The sequence below is a fragment of the Falco rusticolus genome, chromosome 3 (genome assembly GCF_015220075.1).
Source record: "Falco rusticolus isolate bFalRus1 chromosome 3, bFalRus1.pri, whole genome shotgun sequence".
In the NCBI taxonomy this organism is placed as follows: domain Eukaryota; kingdom Metazoa; phylum Chordata; class Aves; order Falconiformes; family Falconidae; genus Falco; species Falco rusticolus.
Window position 1 is genome coordinate 189,753 of NC_051189.1, and position 18,031 is coordinate 207,783.

The 18,031-nt window shown below is 39.3% G+C and overlaps 1 protein-coding gene across 8 annotated transcripts in view; it reads left to right on the top strand.

Annotated features, from left to right (window-relative positions):
* PHF20L1 (PHD finger protein 20 like 1) overlaps positions 1-18,031 on the top strand; it is a 61,484-nt gene that overhangs the window by 33,904 nt on the left and 9,549 nt on the right. For 5 of the 8 annotated variants that reach the window (XM_037378633.1, XM_037378634.1, XM_037378631.1 and 2 more), the window contains 7 exons: positions 3,228-3,284; positions 4,588-4,692; positions 11,507-11,671; positions 12,065-12,246; positions 14,167-14,266; positions 16,453-16,648; positions 17,063-17,432. In XM_037378633.1, the coding sequence (XP_037234530.1) occupies positions 3,228-3,284; positions 4,588-4,692; positions 11,507-11,671; positions 12,065-12,246; positions 14,167-14,266; positions 16,453-16,648; positions 17,063-17,432 (1,175 nt within the window). Of the gene's footprint in view, positions 1-3,227; positions 3,285-4,587; positions 4,693-11,506; positions 11,672-12,064; positions 12,247-14,166; positions 14,267-15,467; positions 15,555-16,452; positions 16,649-17,062; positions 17,433-18,031 lie in introns of all 8 variants that reach the window. The other 3 variants (XM_037378627.1, XM_037378629.1, XM_037378628.1) reach the window with 1 other exon arrangement.

Below are 18,031 nucleotides of genomic sequence, written 5' to 3' on the forward strand. Positions count from 1 at the left end.
TTGCTTCACATTGGTACAGTTTATTTTCATTTGCTGAACTGAAATAAGCAGTGCCACTAAAACCCCATCTGTGCCACTCTAGCATCCTGTTCTGTGCCAGTGCTGCCGTGAGGGGCGGTTTGGGTCACTTTACCGTGGCAGAGCAGGAGAGGTAGTATTGGAAATATGTCATGAACCAGACTGGAAACTGCTGTGGCTTGTATTGTATTTGTTTTTAATCTGAAATCAAGTCTTCTGGTGATAAAATTGATCTTAGAACAGTGACATATTCAGTAGTTTATCAAGTCTAATCTCTAGGCATCTTTCTGTCTGCTGAGTGTTAATCGCAGACCTCCCACGTTTCACTGTGTGGGAGGTGGCTGACTAGACTCTTCAACAGGAATAAAATTGCATTTAAAACTAACAGTTAATAAAATAGATGGTAATATTTCCATAAAGGAAATTTCTTATAAACTAGTATTTTTCTTGCTGTATTTGGTACTTGCCCTTCAGACTGTGATTGTCTAATTCAGTGATTACTTGTAAGGTGTAGTGATGGCATAGCTGAAAACTAGACTTTGCAAACCATAACACTTTATTTAGGATTTGAGAATTTAGGATTCTCAATCTAGAATGATTTCTCATTAATAACAGTAAAAGCCAAGAGTAACACTGCAGTGTATGCAGGCATAATATAATTTCTTTTTTCAGGTTACTATAGAAAAACAGTCTAGAGAGCTCTGTCACTGAGATGGGTATCTGTGTGACTAGGGCAGATTTCTGCCAATCTTAAGGGTTCTCTCAAACAGTTAAGTTACTGGTTGATTACCTTGCCAGATGTGCTTCTGTTGAAAATTATTGATACCGAAGTTTGTGTTGTGGCTGTCAACATTGGAGCACGTTTGTATGTCTGAGGTCAGGATTTTCTTCTGAATAATGAAGCTTAAATACTAATTAATCTAATATTGAGGCTAGATTTCTCTTGAGATTGTTTGGAGGGGGTATTCTCACATCTTTTCATCAAAATGGCAGTGACCTAACCAAGTTACGTGCATTTGGGTGATCCTTTTGTGCTCTTTTTAGAAACAAGACAGGATGTTGATAGCATAATGATGTGGAGAAGTGTCGCTTTTCTCTTTTACTGAGGTGCTAAAATATACTCATTGCTCCACAGATGGCAAAGCAGTTCAGTCCTGTAACACAGACAAATGTTAATTAGGAAACCCAAGAAAAGAGTCATTTGGGTAGTGTTTTGTGTTGATGATCAGTATCCCAGCAAGCTAAGTCCACTTGAAATACAGACAAAGGTGAGAGCCTGGATAGTAGATCAGTCTTGAAAGGATGATGGTCTTAGGTGAGGTAGTTGATTTGAGGTAGTGGAAAGGCTCAGGTGGCTTCAGCTGTGCTCATGCAGATTGTGTTAGAAGCTGGCACACTGAACTGAGCGGCTGCTGCTGGCTGGATTGCGTGGTGTGGTGATATCGGTCCATCTTGCAGCTGGGAACATCTGGTATTTAGAAGTGCTGTGTGGTGTGGCAGGTGATGTACCACTTCCTATTGCTCTTGCTGCCCATGCGGCTTTCTCACTCTCTGGCATCTTGATGGTTTTCCTGAGAACGTTGCCCAGGAGCTGAAGCTTTGTGTAACTTGTATGTTGTGTCGTAGTAGAATTGGCTTGGTCTGTCCAAGCCTGGAAGGTGGCCTTACAAAGTCAGCTCTGAAACGTTCTTGCCTTTTCCCCAGAATCCTTTTATGACTACTGAATTCACTAAATTATCTTAACACTGCTTATTCAAAGGCTTTTTATTGTTTTATTACTGAGTATTGAAAAAAAGAAGGGGGGGGGGGTGAGGGGTAGCTCAAAAACTCATTCCAGATCAGCTTCATATTTTGTCTTATTTAGTATCTTGATCACTAGCAGGTATTTTTGAGGCTTTTTGTTGTTGTAACACAAGAGTGTCTTGTTACATGCTGATACTTTTGTTGGGCTTATGTGGTGAGAGGCACCAAAGATGACTGGTGCCTCCAGGTGTTTGCAGCTGGCATTGAAAAACCTGAACCCCTTATGACACTGCAGAGCTGCATCCTCCGCATGGTCCTGAAGTGTCCTCAATGTCTGATGAAGACTAGGCTTTCCTAATTACATTTAAATGAAGCTTAAAGCTCTCACAATATTACCAAACACAGTAATAGAGGGTTTTGAGTGACCTTGATAATGTTCTTTATAAATAACTTTTTTCTGGTTTGATTATTTGAAAATTCCATTGTCCTATTTCACTATAAATATGAGCAATGAAAATTAGAATTTGAGTTTAGTTTTTGCCATTTTATTTCTTAATTTGCATCAGATGAAGATTAAATAACAACTAAATATTTCACTAAATAAACTTTTCTGAATAGTGCAAGGTAAGAGTTGTCAGTATATGATGCTGAGTTCTACACAAATTATCACAGTGTTTTGCATGTAATTCAACTGTGGATTAAATACACAAATGAAAGATAGTGAATGATTTAAATATTATTAAAATAAATGAAAAATACAATTAGCAGAAGTGTAAATTTTATGCATACCACGAAAAATGTTCCAGAGTTTAGTTTCTCTGTTCACACAATGAACAGAGAAGTTGAGTGCAAATTCCATAACAGGGAAGCCAACCTTCTGTGGCATGTATTGTCTTGTATGTAAGACTAAGACCTAGGCATTCATATGCAGTAATTATTATGTTAAATGTGATGATATTATTACCAATACTTGAGATTTCAGTGATCTGACCCAGCCAGTGATCTGGCTGCAGTCCTTATGGAATGCCTAGTAAATCTGTCTTCTTGTTTTCAGCACCCTCGTCCCATGTACATGCCTTGCATCTGGAAATGCCTTTAACCAATAGTCTAAAGTTACCCAAAGGGAATAGTAAAAAAAAGAGGTCTTCCACATCAGTGAGCTCTGAAGGGACAGAGATACAGTGCTCTGTGCCCATAAAGGAGAAATGTTTTGAGAGTCTGAAGGAGAAAATATTAAAGAACATGATTGAGAAGGACAAGCATTCAGAAGTTGGTAAACTACAATACTTTTTGTTCCCAGTGATTTAGACAATAAAAATAATTGTAAAGTGACATTAAAAATAATTCTATTATATGTATGTTTCTTCTGTACCATTAGGACTTTATACAGTCTAATGACTTTTATAAGAAAGTCGGTCATCAGCCAAAAATTGCTCTTATGACGTATATTCTTCTTCAATTTGCAGGTGCAGCGAGAATGGAAAGAAAAGGAAAACTGGAAGACAAAAGTGCTTCAACATATGGTATGTACAGAACAATAATATTTTTAGGAAAAAAGGAAAAGATCTCTAACACTTGATTTCTCTGAAGAGCAAATGTAAGAGTGTAATATATTTCCTGGGCCCACCTGCACTTCTTTTGTTTGTTTAGTTCTTAAAAACAGTTCTTATATATATGACAATTTTGTAGTAGAAGAGTAGTTTTATTAAAGAAAATGAACATGCCCATAGCAATAATTTGGAATAATCCAGAAGTGCCTACTAGAGGCCTTTTAAAAAAAAAAAAAAAAAAAACAACCCACCAAAAAAAGGTGGTATTGTTCGTTTTTTAGTTGAATTACTGACAGTGCCTCTATGTCCTTGTACTGACGGATTTGGCAGGGGAGGAGAAAACAGTTAAGTGTTCCTAGGAAAACATGTGGTAATTCTTGAACAAAAATATGATTTAAGAGAGCTTTGGATGATTTAAGAGGGCTTTGGTTTTATCCTGTGTTTAAAAAAAAAATATATTAGAAGTGGATAAGAATTCATAAGCAATCCTGCCTTATTTTTCCAGGAGGTAAGAGTTCTTTTTCTGTATTCCCCAAGAAGATAACAAGACTCCAGTCTGTGTGCAGGAAATAATCCTTAAACACTGACTTTAAGGATTTGATTTCTGTAACAAGTCAATTTCCTCATTATTTATCTCACTGCTGATTACTCAGTATTTTGTCTGGGGAGAATTTTTCTGAAACAAAAGCACTTGTCCTCATGCATATACCAACAGTAGTTAGAACTGTAGTATAAAAAAATGTATCGGAGATTTTGGTCAGAATCAGTTTTCTGCAAGGAAAACCGTTGCCGTGCAGTAGAAAGTGCTAACAGCATCAGCAGGTTTTTGATACTAAAACTTCTTTCAAATTATTTTCTGTAGGCCTAATGTATGTTTTTTAAGATAGCTTTATCTTTTTAGCTTGAAATGTTGCAGTTTTGAAACCTTTTTCTCTTGCCCAAACCTTTTTATCCTGAACTATAAGTAAAATAGATGTTATAAGCTCTTTCAATAACACCACTTGTTGTGCGTGCTTTGCTGTATCTTCTGCTACACTATCTCGTTTGGAAATACGCAAAATGGTAAAATGTTAATTTTTGAGAGAGATTACTTTGAGTCATTCTACTGGCAATTAATAAGAGACATGCCCAAGATATCAAGTGAAATGACTGGTTCATTTTGATTTGACTAGGCAACTGGAATACTTGATTTTGAATGTCACGTTTAGGTTAAGCCAGATTAAGCAAGCAATTTGGAATGGTACTGCTGTTTTAAAATTATTAATTTTTATTTCAGGTAAAAAGAAAGAAAAGGAAAAGGAGAGAAAAGAGAAAAAAGAGAAAGATCATAAATCGAAACAGAAAAAGAAGAAGAAAAAAAAGAAGAAATCTAAACAGCATGGTAAGTTCAACTTGCTTATTTAAAAAAAAAAAAAAGGAAAAGTAAAACCACTGTATTTCTGGCATTAGATACTAAGATTTGTTTCTAAATAATATGAATGTCAAATTAAATAACTGTCAAAAAAAAGTTTTGGCCTTAAATATTGAAAGGACACTTAGGTCTATGACGTCTTTTCAGTGTTTATAACTTGCCTTTTCTTGATAGACTTAGATGTTTTTTCTTACCTCAGAAGATATGCTTGCTCTTCTCATCTCTTCAAATTCTTCATTTGAAGCTCTGTATACACGTCCTACCTATTTTGCTTGGACATTAAAATTATTCTAGTATCATGACTGTTGCTCAGTTTCAGTGGTTTACTCTATAAAATGCAGCCCCTCCTTAGCAGTTAACCTTTAACAGCTGTGTTTGGCGTCTCTGTTGAAACAAAGTCTGTTGTCTTGACAGGTGGTGATACCATCTTATTTCCCTATTCTGATTCTTTGATTGTATCACTCACCTTTTTGTTCTGTTATTTTCATTCCCTAGAGGGACAAAAATAATTTGTTCTTTAGATATGAGGCTCTAGGTAGCTTGTGCATTTTAACAAAACAACCCTTTCAAACCACTTTGTGCTTATTTCTTCTTGTTGGAGAAGTACTCCTGTAAGTGTGTGTTAAAGCTTTAGCGCCATCCCTTCTATAACGCTTCTTAGCATGATTTCTGTGGAAAAACTGGACAGTATTTGGGTTGGTTTGTTTGGTCAGCAGGATAGTAATCTTATTATAAACAAACAGTACAGTTTTACTGTTTCTTTGTGTTTCTTCCCCTTTTCCACATGCTTTTTCTGTTTTAATCTCCCATGAAATCACAGTACAGGCTCCTTTGTTTACCTTTTCTTGCACAGTGCAATTTTAGTTGCAGCATTATGGTAATAAAAATAACAGCATGGGCAGATGCAGACTCATTCTGTCTCTTCTTCTTGCCAAAGACTGAAATTTTTTTGTGTACTATGCCTGCTTCAGAAAGTGTTTCCAGACTTAAAATAATGCTACTTATTTTTGTCTTGCTGCTGGTATTATTATTATTTTTTTGAAAACATCTTTAAGTATTCAGAAACTTAAAAATGAGAACATAGGCTGTCCTTTCTATGCCTATCAGATTGAGTTTACTTTCATGTGCTTTGAGAGTGTACTTTAGTAGATATCAGTCATAATAACTTGTACCTAATACATAACCATTTGATTAAAATTTCGTAAAATGTGAGAAGGTGAAAATGTAAAACCTATCAAAGAATTTTCTAGAAATTTTTCCTTGAGGAGCATGTAGGAAACCCCTGTGCATTAAAAGGAGCTTCTGACCACAGACATTTAAAGATGCCTTGTTGATGTCTAGAGTGATGTGTTTGCCCGTCAAGCATTTGTGCTATAACGTGAAAATGCTCCTAAATCATGCAGTGTTTGAATGTGAACTGCAGCAACCTAGGTTTCATGTACTTCACCTTCTTTATATTGGAGTAATGTAATTGTTAACTATAACCTTTGAATGCTTATTTTACTTATAAGTTATTGAGAGTTTTTTACTTGCTCTGGGAGGACTTCGAAGTATTTGCAAGAAGATACTGGTAAATGCTTAGTATACAAGACCCTAAGCAGTCCTAGCCACTTCATCTGTGATGAAACATGGCAGAGTGAGTTAATGCTCTCCATGGGTTGCATTTTGAGGAAGATGTTCAAAAGTAATGTGTCATCACCTTGGGTACAGCAACATCCCCGGCAGCATTCTCAGTGCTGTTTGATATTTATAGCTCTTCTATCCTTTGAATATATGACACTTGAGTGTTGTTGTAAAAGTGTCTGAAAAAGAACTTGCATAGAAATAAGCAAAACAGTGATTTGAAGTATTTGAAAAAAGATCTTTTGAGCAGAGCAAGTTTTAATAGGTAACAAGCTACAGATTTTAAATAAGGTCAGAACTAGAAATGTTTATTTTGTAATGGCGAAACATTGGTATAGTATATCCCTGAGCCTTCTGTTTCATGTATTTACAAAAAAAAAGAGGTAAATAGAGAAGTTATGTGTCATACTTGGTGCTAAATTCTAGAATTTAGAAGAATCATCAGAAAAAGCTGTAGTGCACAATTTAGAAGGTTTGGGAGGAGTTGGTCAGACTGGTGGCTCTTACCTGAGCCTGTGATACTTGGGTATTTCGTGAAGCACTTGCTTGAGAGCAGAGAGTCTAAGGCTTTGGGCTGTCTGGTCTGCACTTGGTTCTCTGGTTTCATACAGCTCCTACATGCAATGGGTTCTGAAAACCTTGTTCACTTTTCAGTGATTTAAACAGAGTATCTCTTGCAAATTAACATCAGAGCTGTGTTCTTGCACCCGGTACTGTTTTTTGGTTTTATCTTGTTGAGGTCATAAGGTGGTTTGTTGTGGGTTGTTTTTTTCATTTGTTTTTTTGTTGGTTTTTTTTTTTCCCCGCCCCCCCCCCCCCCCCCCAATTCCTTTTATTGCTTTGGTCTTTTTGCCAGCTTGTCTTGAAACAGAAGCTTGGCAGAGGTACCATGATTAAGTTCTAACTTCTAGGGGTTATATCCAATGCTTGTAAATATTAGGAGAAAATGATATAACTCCCAATGCCCTGACAAATAAAAATCTGAAATCCAGATGTAAAAGTTGAGCTTTTTATTCTTTGCAAATTCATCTTGTGAAAATCTGTTTCTAGTAATCCAGAGGTATTCTGCCTGAATTTTTTATTTTTTTTTAACTGGGAGGAAAGAAGAAAAATGCTTCGTCAGATTCTGACTTTGGTGTCTGACCCTGAAAAAGCCCATTCAAAAAAGATCTGTCAAAAGAAGCTGTTTTCTCTTTCTCCAGGACTAGCTCACCCTACTCAGGGCATGGCAGAAATGAAAGGGTGTGAGGTATGATCCGTTCCTTTGGAATCAAATTGAGGCATCTTGGGGAAGAACAGAGAGCAGATAAGTTTTGTGCAAGGCTTTAAAACAAACAAAAAACCCCAGCAAAACATACTTTTTTTTGTGTACTCTGGGCATATATGCATGATTGACTGTTGATATAAAATCCATATAACACAGAAGGTAGGTAATTTCTGTTAATTATACTGTTCCATTACAGTGAGGTTGACAGCAATACAACATGAAGTAATCAACTCAACTACTCATTGAGTTGACTCCCTTACAGTGAATATACTTAGAAAATATGGTAGATAAGTCTTTTTGACAGAAGGAGAAAGTAAATAGGAACAGTGGCTTTATGGAAAGTATTTAGGAGAAAAGCATATTGTGGAACCCACTGCAAGAAAACTGTTGATAAAGGTGGTAGGGGGAATGCTTCCTACAGAAGGATGAGTGTGGAAATCTGATTACTCATATTCAGAGTAATAAGTTTTAAAAGGAGTAAATGGATAGCTACTCTTAATTACCATTTGACCCACATAAAGACATGGACCTGCTCAGGTGGGTCCAGAGGAGGGCCACAAAGATGATCAGGGGCTGGAACACCTTCTGTGTGAGGACAGGCTGTTCAGCCTAGAAAAGAGGCTCTGGGAAGACCTTACAGCAGCCTTCTAGTACTTAAACGGGGCATACAGGAAGGGTGGGGAGGGACTATTGGGGAGTGTAGTGGTGGGATGAGGGGTGACAGTTTTAAACTGAAAGAGTGTAGTTTTAGATTAGATGTTAGGAAGAAATTCTTCACTATGAATCACTTCGGTGCTGAGGCACTAGACCAGGCTGCCCATGGAAGCTGTGGGTGCCCCATCCCTGGCAGGGCTCAAGGCCAGGCTGGACGGGGCTGGGAGCAACCTGGTCTGGTGGGGGGTGTCCCTGCCCGTGGCAGGGGGTGTGAACTCAATGACTTTTAAGATCCCTTCCAACCCGCCTGGGACAGTCTCACCAGTCACTATGATTAAGGATAGACTTGCAAATACATTCCTTGACACTGTTGCAAGTAGTATATGTTGGAGGAAAATATATCATGCTGGTATCGATATAAATGTCAATTCTCCTGTATTACCAGCAGGCAGAAGTGCACAGTGCTGTCTGTGCTGGTGTTTGTGCTCTGACAGCCTCATCCTGCTCCCTTCTTTGGCTGAGCAGGAAGGAGGGTCTACTAGTGAGAATATACGGGTCTTTATACGTATGTACAGTGTGTATCCCTGCAGCAGCTAGGCTCAGACACTGTTTGCCCAGCACCCGCCTCTGGATCTCAGTCCGTACATGGACGTATGAGCCCTTGGGGCCACAGCCCCACTGCAGTACAGACCATCTCACTCGTGGGTATGCTCCCAGAGATGGCCAGGACTCCCCAGGTTTCCATAGCCCCACTTAGAGAGGGACCCACACCCAGAGCTGGCCCTTGCAGACCCGCTCCCCCCTTGCTCCAGGCTACCACAACTGCTCACCAGCTGGCCTGGCTGGATCTCTGCTAACAATCTGACACCTGCGCTGGCTCCAGGTGCTGCAGCAAGCACTTACAGGCCTCTGTGACCAGAGATCCCTTGCAAGGTGGCTGGCACTTCAGTCACTCCAGTCATTCCATGTGCTGTCACCACAGGCACATGGGCCCTTTGACCTGTGGTATAACTCCATTTCCTGGGACTCAGACCCCCACGTAAACACCTGCACACTGAATAGAGTGCCTCTCACCTGGGTAAGAGTTAGAGATGGGTTTCAGTAAGAATCACAGAATGGGTGAGGTTGGAAGGGACCTCTGGAGGTACTCTGGTCCAATCCCGCTGCCCAAGCAGGGCTACCTAGAGCTGATTGCCCAGGACTGGGTCCAGACAACTCTTAAGTATCTCCAAGGAGGGAGACTCCACCACCTCTGCCAGCACAGATAGGATAAACTGTGCTGATCAGACGCAGGGCATGGCCCGACAAGTATACTGACCAGCAAACTATTTATGCACAGCTAGCCCTTCTTATCCCCTTATTCCTGTTCTCTCCATGCTTGTTGCTCCCCAAATCACTTAGGTCCATCCATTTTCCCTACCTTTTGTTCCTTCCCTGAACATTCCATAAGTCTTCTGCAATCCCAAAATTATTTTCTCCTACATCCCACAGTGTGCCCCACTCCTGGGCTGCAGCTGCCCTTAGTCCAAAAGGTGACCCAAAGAGCTGCTCTGGGTAACACAGAATCACAGAATGGTCAGGGTTGGAAGAGACCTAGAGATAGTCTAGTTCAACCCCACTGCTAAAGCAGGTTCACTAGAGCAGGTTGCACGGAATTGCATCCTGGCAGGTTTCGAATGTCTCCAGAGAAGGAGACCCCACAGCCTCTCTGGGCAGCCTGTGCCAGGGCTTTGTCACCCTCAAGATAAAGAAGTTCTTCCTCATAGTCAGATGGAACTTCATATGCTGCAGTTTGTGGCCGTTGCCCCTTGTCCTATTGCTGGGCACCACTGGAAAGAGCCTGGTCCCAGTCTCTGAACACATGCCCTTTTGTAGATGTTGATAGGTTCCCCCCTCTGTCTTCTCTTCTCCAGGCTAAACAGGCCCAGCTCTCTCAGCCTTTCCTCAGAAGGGAGATGCTCCGGTCACCTCATCTTTGCAGCCCACTGCTGGACCCTCTCCAGTAGCTCCCTGTCTCTCTTGAACTGGGGAGCCCAGCACTGGGCACAGCACTCCAGATGCGGCCTCACCAGGGCAGAGCAGAGGGGCAGAATCACCTCCCTCAGCCTGCTGGCCATGTTCATCCCCATGCACCCCAGGGTCCCACTGGCCTTCTTGGCCCCACGGGCACACTGCTGGCCCATGGGCAACCTGCTGCCCCCCAGCACTCCCAGGTCCCTCTCTGCAGAGGTGCCCCCCAGCAGGTCACCCCAGGCTGTACTGGTGCGTGGGGCTGTCCCTCCCCAGGGGCAGGACCCTACACTGGCCTGTGTTGAACTTCACTGGGTTCCTCTCTGCCCAACTGTCCAGCCTGGCCAGGTCTCGCAGAATGGCGGCGCAGCCTCCTGGGGTACCGACCGCTCCTCCCAGTTTTGTATCACCAGCAAACCTGCTGAGGGTGCCTCTGTCCCTTCCTCCAGGTCACTGGTGAGTAAGCTGGGCAGGACTGGAGCCAGCACTGACCCCTGGGGAACGCCGCTGGCTGCATGTTGCGTTGGGTTTCAGGCCTGGATGGTGGGGATGATGGTGCTGCTGGGAGCAGCCTGGGCAGGGTGTGGTTGTTGTTTGCCCGCTCATCATGCTTCTCTGGGCTTCTGAGAGCATCTCCTTTTGGGATGCTTCTAGGCCCGTCCCGGGAGCCACTGGCTCATCAATGGATGATGGCTTCTGGGATGGGCGTGAAAACATCCTAGGATGGTTGATGGTTTTCTCTGGGCTCCCTGTGCTCACCTGCAGGTATAGAGACAAGCTTTCATTGCTTTTTATCACAGGACTGTCTGCAGGTACTTCTAGGTAGCGATGTTGGTACTGCTACGAACAGACCTAAGGCAAACGGCTGTCAGCAGCATCTCAAGGATGGCAGATGGTACAGGATGAATTGTGGAAAAAGATGACTGTGTAACGTTCTAGGAAAACTTTCGTCTCTATATATTCCGGGATGGGGGGAGGAAGTGGTTAAATGGGTAATGCTTGTCTTGGCTATTAAACTTTGTTATGTTTGTTACTGGAATTTTTTTTTTATAAAATATCTTTATGAAGAGCTTTTGCCATTTCATATTTACAGTTTCATCATCCTATTACCTCAGTGTTGATATTCTTTACTTCTGAACTTCATATTGTAGTATACTTAAATGTTATTTTTTTTTCTTTGGCATTAGTCATAAACTTTACTTCTGTAACAGCAACTTATTTTCTTTTTAGATTATTCAGATTATGAAGATAGTTCTGTTGAGTTCTTGGACAGGTGCTCCTCTCCATTAACAAGGTCTTCGGGGAGCTCTCTGACTTTGCGCAGCATGTTCTCAGAGAAGAATACATCATACCAGTATCCAAGAGCTATCTTGTCTGTTGACCTTAGTGGAGAAAGTACGTTGGCTGACAGCAACTTAAAGTTTGTTTGTTTAATTCTTTAAGAAAGATAATTTTGAAGGAAATGCCTTGGTTTATGTTTGGGAATGTAGCTATAAATATGGTGACTGATTTATACTTCATCTATTTAAATCCAAATGTTTACACTCCCCAAGCTGTTCTGCATTGTACTTCCTTTGGTTAAGTGTCGCTACTCTGATTCTGAGGAGATCACATTAAAGGCATTTTGCAGATTTCATAAAGAAATCTCATATTTCAGCAGTGTCTTTGAGAGTGCTTTATTTTTTTTCCTATACGCAGGTTAAGATTTTTAACTGCCCTAATACCCTATATTTCTGTAAGGTATTGTCTGTCTGCACACACAATTTCACATGTATTTATTTTTACTAGACCTTTCAGATGTGGAGTTCTTGGATGATTCCTCTACAGAGAGTTTGTTACTTAGTGGTGATGAATACAATCAGGATTTTGATTCAACTAACTTTGAGGAGTCTCAGGATGAAGATGATGCTCTCAATGAAATTGTTAGATGCATTTGTGAACTGGATGAAGAAAATGGCTTTATGATTCAGGTAAAGAAATTGGGGGGGGGAATATATATTTTTACATGTGAATGTCTTGCTTGTGAAAGTGCCCTTTTGATGTGTGGGAGACCAACATTACATAGCGTGGTAAATAAAGCAAACAATAACAAAATATTTCTATGTTCTGCCCTTGGCATGGCTCTATTTGGTATATGCAGAACTGTTACTCTAGGATGGGGTTTCTCTAACAGTTTGATATGTAGAACAGGTTTGTAAGGGAAGTTAACTTTTTTCTTTATAGCCAGTTTATAATTTGGAATGAAGTATCCTTTCCTGCACACAAATGATTGCTTCTGTCCACAGACCATCCTGATTATACGAGCCCTTCTGGTTTAGCCCTTGTGGTTTGCAGTACCAGTTGTAGAAACCATTCTGCTCACTGTAGATGTACCCCAGCTGTATGCGAGACCTCTGCTATACAGGCATTAATGTTGTCAGTAACTGCGGGGGGTGTGTGATGTGCTTGCTTCATCTATAGAATAGCACTTCTCAAACTAGGTATCACTAGCTTGTTTTAGAAACTACTAAGAATTTAAATCTTACTTGGTACTTAAAAAAGGGAAGAAGAGTATATGGTGTCTGCACAGCATTTAGGTGCTGACAGATTGCAACTCCTGCTGCTTATCTATCTGTACTCCAGTGAGGGGAGCATTTCCCATCTAGTAATGCTAATTTAAAGTCTTTATCTCTGGGAATTCATAATAATATCGCAATTAGATCAGATGCCAGCAACAGTGAGGAAGAAAGTTGTGATAAACTTTAACAAAGCCATGAACTTCCTACGGTTTTTTTTTCCCCACTCAAAAACCAGGTTTGTATTCAACTGTTAAGGTGGTACAGTTTCTGTTGAAAATATGGAACCTTTTTAGTTGAGATTTGAAGGAAGCAAGTGTGGCTGTCTTGTGTTAGTGGACTTAATCTTTTGTAAATGACAGGAAGACCTGAAAAGGAAGGACCCAAAAACTGTCCCTGGGAACATGCTGAAAAGCAGCGTTTTGTTAAAGGAATTAAGCAGGAGTTCAGCTATGGTAATACTGGGGGAAAAAGGGACTGGTATAGAAATCTTTGGAGAGAGGAGAGAAAATTGTAGCCATAGCAGTATGACAAGAGGAAAGGTGACTTCAGTGTTTTGAATAGATGCATGCTCAAAAGCATGTCAAAGCGAAGAGGAGAGACTTTCAGCAGTAAAACAGCGTATATTTAGAACACAGGCAAACGATGAGTTGAGAAAAGGAAATGTATGTTTGAGTGGTAGTTTCCTGCCTGTTGCTGGAGTCCAGTGACAGCCTGGTTTTTTCCTCCACATGCCTTGTCTCACTGAGAGCAACCAGCTTGCTCTTCCTAGGCCCTCATGTCTTACCACTTCTATTTTGCTCTCCTATTCTCTTGTTTCTCCTCTTTCATTTTCTCTTCATTTTCTTTTTCTTTTAGATTTTCCATTGGTGCGATATTAAAAACACATCTTTCTAGCGCACTGGAGAGATGCTTTGTAAATATAAATAATTAAACTGAAGAGTTTTCTACTTTTCACTGTTATGCTGTAATGTATTACATTATCTTTCTACTTTACTGTAATATTATACTCCTGTCTTACGTTTCAGTTCTAAATATTTAGGTGCTAAAATACTGAATGTTGTAATAAAATATTATTAAATATTACATCTTCACTTTTTTTTTTTCCAGTCTGGAATTTGTGGTTGAGGTAACTTTCAGAACTAGACCTCTTTTTTAGCTTGGTGTCTTTGCCTACCCAAACACAAATTGCCCAACTATAATAATATTACTCAAACCAGCTATTTAAGTTAAACTGCTGTTCTCTGCATTTTAACGATACAAGAAATAGCTTCTGACGTTTTGAATCTACTTATCTCAGTTTTAGTTTTTGCTTTTGTGTTTTTCTGATGTCAGTGTGAAGAGTGCTTGTGCTGGCAGCACAGTGTATGCATGGGACTGTTGGAGGACAGCATTCCAGAGCAGTACATCTGTTATATCTGCAGAGATCCACCAGGTATGGGTGAACCACCTTTATCTGCAGCTGTCTGCTTGGGGTTGTTGAGCAGAGATGTTATGTGTTGCTTAAATTGTTAAAGCTTTGTCTGTTTTGTGTTGTGTTACACTTCTTTGGGGCAAGCGATTCTAAGTTTGGCTCTGAGCAGACACTTAGTTTCCTGTAAGTAATGTCTTGTTCAACTATGCTAAATCTTAGTAGTGATCTTAATTACCCTCATTTTAGTTGTTGAAACTTAATTCCCCCAATACCTTAGCGCTTTTTCATGTCAGTGTAATCTGAAAAGCCTTTCCAAACAAATCATTCTTGTACAGCGGTCTGTTTTGCCTATATTTTGAATCACATCTGTTCATTTAAATATTGGGAGCTTTTTTAAAGAAAAAGGGCTCATTACTACAGTACCCTCAAATATGCTGTGGATGTCATTTCATTTTGATTGCAATTTTATGATGTTTGCATTTTTCCAGAGTTGTAAATAAAGGTGTGGAACTGAATATGTAAAATATGAAAAAATCTAGCACTTCCTATGGTAAACAGTAGTGCACAAATGACGTATCATGAACTTGAGATTGTTAGGATAAGTTTGAAATGGTAAGAATTAGGAAGAGTCCATTTACTTTCAAATGGCATGCGTTTGTTTAGTAAGATTGTGATTTAAAAAATGATTACGTCCATAAATCCATTTTTCTTAGCAGTTATTTGGAAAAAAACCTATGCGATTTGGAACAAACTTCTTAGTATTGTTCATGACAATTGGTACAAACACATATAACATCTCTTCTGGGGAAGTATCCAGCAGTCCAGTTCTTTCAAAAGGGGAATGAGATTGCGTGCCCAAATTTACTTTCATTCTGAATTTAAGAAACAAAATCTGAAAACTGTTGGCAGGGGTATGAAATAGCACAGTTTTTATTAGTTAGTTTGGAGAAGAAAATTTAGGAAAAGAGAGCTGGAAAGATGTGACTCTTTCCATCTGCCTCAATCTTAATCTAAATTGATGCTATAGTGTCTTGTTTGATAGTTCTGTGTGGTGTACTCTTTGAGCAGTCAAGCTTTTTCATATTAAAACCAACTAATTTGTCTTGTGTTCTTTTCCTGTGCTATACTAGGTACTTAGATATCCCCTGCTATGCAGAGACTGTGTCCCTAATTTTTATCTTCTCTCCCTTCCTAACCATTACTTCTTTTCTTTCTATGTCAGGAGAAAAAGGTCATTCACAATGTCAGTATTTTAAAGTGTATTGGGATAATGGGCAGAAAGGAGATAGACAGGGTATTCTCCTGAAAGGTATGAAGGGCTTCCATCAACCCATTCTTTGTTCTGTATATGATGATAGTCTGATATGAAATTGAGTGTAAGATATTGCGGTCAGCCTGTTTGTCTGGGTTCCTCACTGTAAACAATAGTACTGGAATAATTAGCATTATAGATTTCTAGTTTTGTTTTTTTGATTATTTTTTTTAAATAATTTTTAAGTTTCTATAGAAGCATTAGCTAAATACTCCTTCATGCCTGTTGGGTTAAGACTGTAGTTGTTACCATAGCATGGGAGAGCAAAGGCCCACTCACATCAATATCCTGTCTAGTAGTGTCTCTTAAAAGGCACCTCAAAGGAGAGTGTAAGAACTCTGCTGTCAGATAACTCTGAAATGTCTACTGTTCATGAAGCCTTCTCCTGCCTTCTAATAAATAGGTATTGACTTCAATATTGAAGCAAAATATTTGTCTTTTAGAAACAAACTAGGTGTTTTGAATATGTCCATGTAAGATCCACTCTCTAACGTGTCTCTTGGTAATTTAGATTTTTTTTTTGTTTTTTTTCTTTTTAAGGTAAGCTGCAGTAGTTACATAAATAAAATGCCAATTCAAACATTTTTTTACAGTTAGATTGATAATAGCACAGTTCTTAATATCCTGTACTTTGATTGCAAAGCTAATTAGATTTTAATTTCAAATGAGAGGCCTTGAGATATCAGGTTTATTTTTGTTTTAATAAGTGTTAAGAGTTTCCTGTTAATCCATGAAAACTAAATTTTAATATATTAATAGCAAGATCTTGAGTCATTCTTTCATGGATTTTAGGAGACATTTAGGAGAGTACAGCATATAATTATAGCATTCTAGTTTTAAATACAATTCTGCTGTGGCTTTAGATGGCCCTCAATTTGTTTATTTCTTACCCCAGGTCAGAGGTGGAGTGCCAAATATCTTTATGATAAAGACTGGCTAAACAATGGACACATGTGTGGATTATCATTTTTGAAAGAAAACTACTCTCATCTTAATGCCAAAAAGATTGTGTCAACGCATCACCTACTGGCAGATGTATACGGTGTAACTGAAGTATTGCATGGACTGCAGTTGAAGATTGGGATATTAAAGTGAGTATCAGTCCAGGGTTTATTCTCAGTTTTTATATATCTAGGTATTGGAGACTACCATTATTCCATGTGTATTATTCTCTCACATTAAAGTTCTTTCTTGTAGAATAGTTTAAATAATTCAAATACAAGGTGTGGAATACCTGCAGCTTCAGTGGGAGTTAGGTGTTCAGCACCTGAGTGGATCTGGTATCTTGGGATTATTGGCAGTGATTATTGTTGGGTTTTTTTAATAGTCAGTTTTGTGTTAAAGGGCCATTCTGGATTTTTCTAAATTAAGTGACCTAGGAATGCTTACATGTTTGGTACTGGTGCTTATCAGTAGCTGTGGTCTAGCAGAAGTGTATGCTGAATAGTTCAGTGCTGTAAGTGGCGGTGTCTGTAACTTGCTCTTTTTCTTCCCCTTCATTGCAGGAATAAGCATCACCCAGACCTTCGTCTCTGGGCTTATTCAGGGATGCGAAAAGAACAAGAACAAGTAACTATTGGGATAGAGAAAAAAATAGTGACTTTGCCAGATGCTGGTAATCCAACTGAAAGGACGTGTCACAGTCAAAACCATAAAGAGCCACCCAGTATACCTCAGAAGATGGAAGAAACATACATCACAAGTGAGCACAGTTACCAAAAACCACAGAGTTTTGGGCAAGACTGCAAAGCAGTCACTGGCCCTATGAGCTCAGATGATGAAGATACAAGTAGTTTTGAGGAAGATCAGGAATTTCACACAGAGAATAAAAACTGTTTACAATACTCTTTTAAAGATGATGGCATGAATGAACAGGTAAATATCATTCTTCATCTCAAAATTTCTTAGCTGGAAAAACATTCAGTCTTGTAAATGTTATGAGTTGACATATTCTGTCAAGTAAGTCAGCAGAAATCACTAGAAGCAAAGTTGGATCACAGAGGTAGTTGCAAGGTGAAGGATACAGATTTCAGCTGGTGAATGAAATTCCAAGTATAGTTAAAGTATTGCCCATGCTAAAACTGTGTATGCTCAGTCCAGTGTTGACGGGGGGGCGGGAATCCTATGCTTAAAATGCAGGTCTTGAAACAGAAAGTACATATTTGTTTGCGAGGGGAGGAAAATGGGACAAGTTTCCTTCTTTCTCTCAATTCTGTTTTGTACATGTGGGAATGCTGCTTGTTGTTTGTTGAACTGAGATTTGTAACAGTGTTTATTATTGTATTGTACTCTTCTTTTAATAGCAACATTATCTAGAATTCTGTCCACAAGTAATGATTTATTGACCAACTAATTTCACTTCCTGCAACTTCTTTTGAGTCTTTTATATTGCATATTTTTTCTAATATAAATGTTTCACAGGTTTTTAGTCAGGATTATATTTGCCTATTTAAACATCTCTCATTTTTGCATTA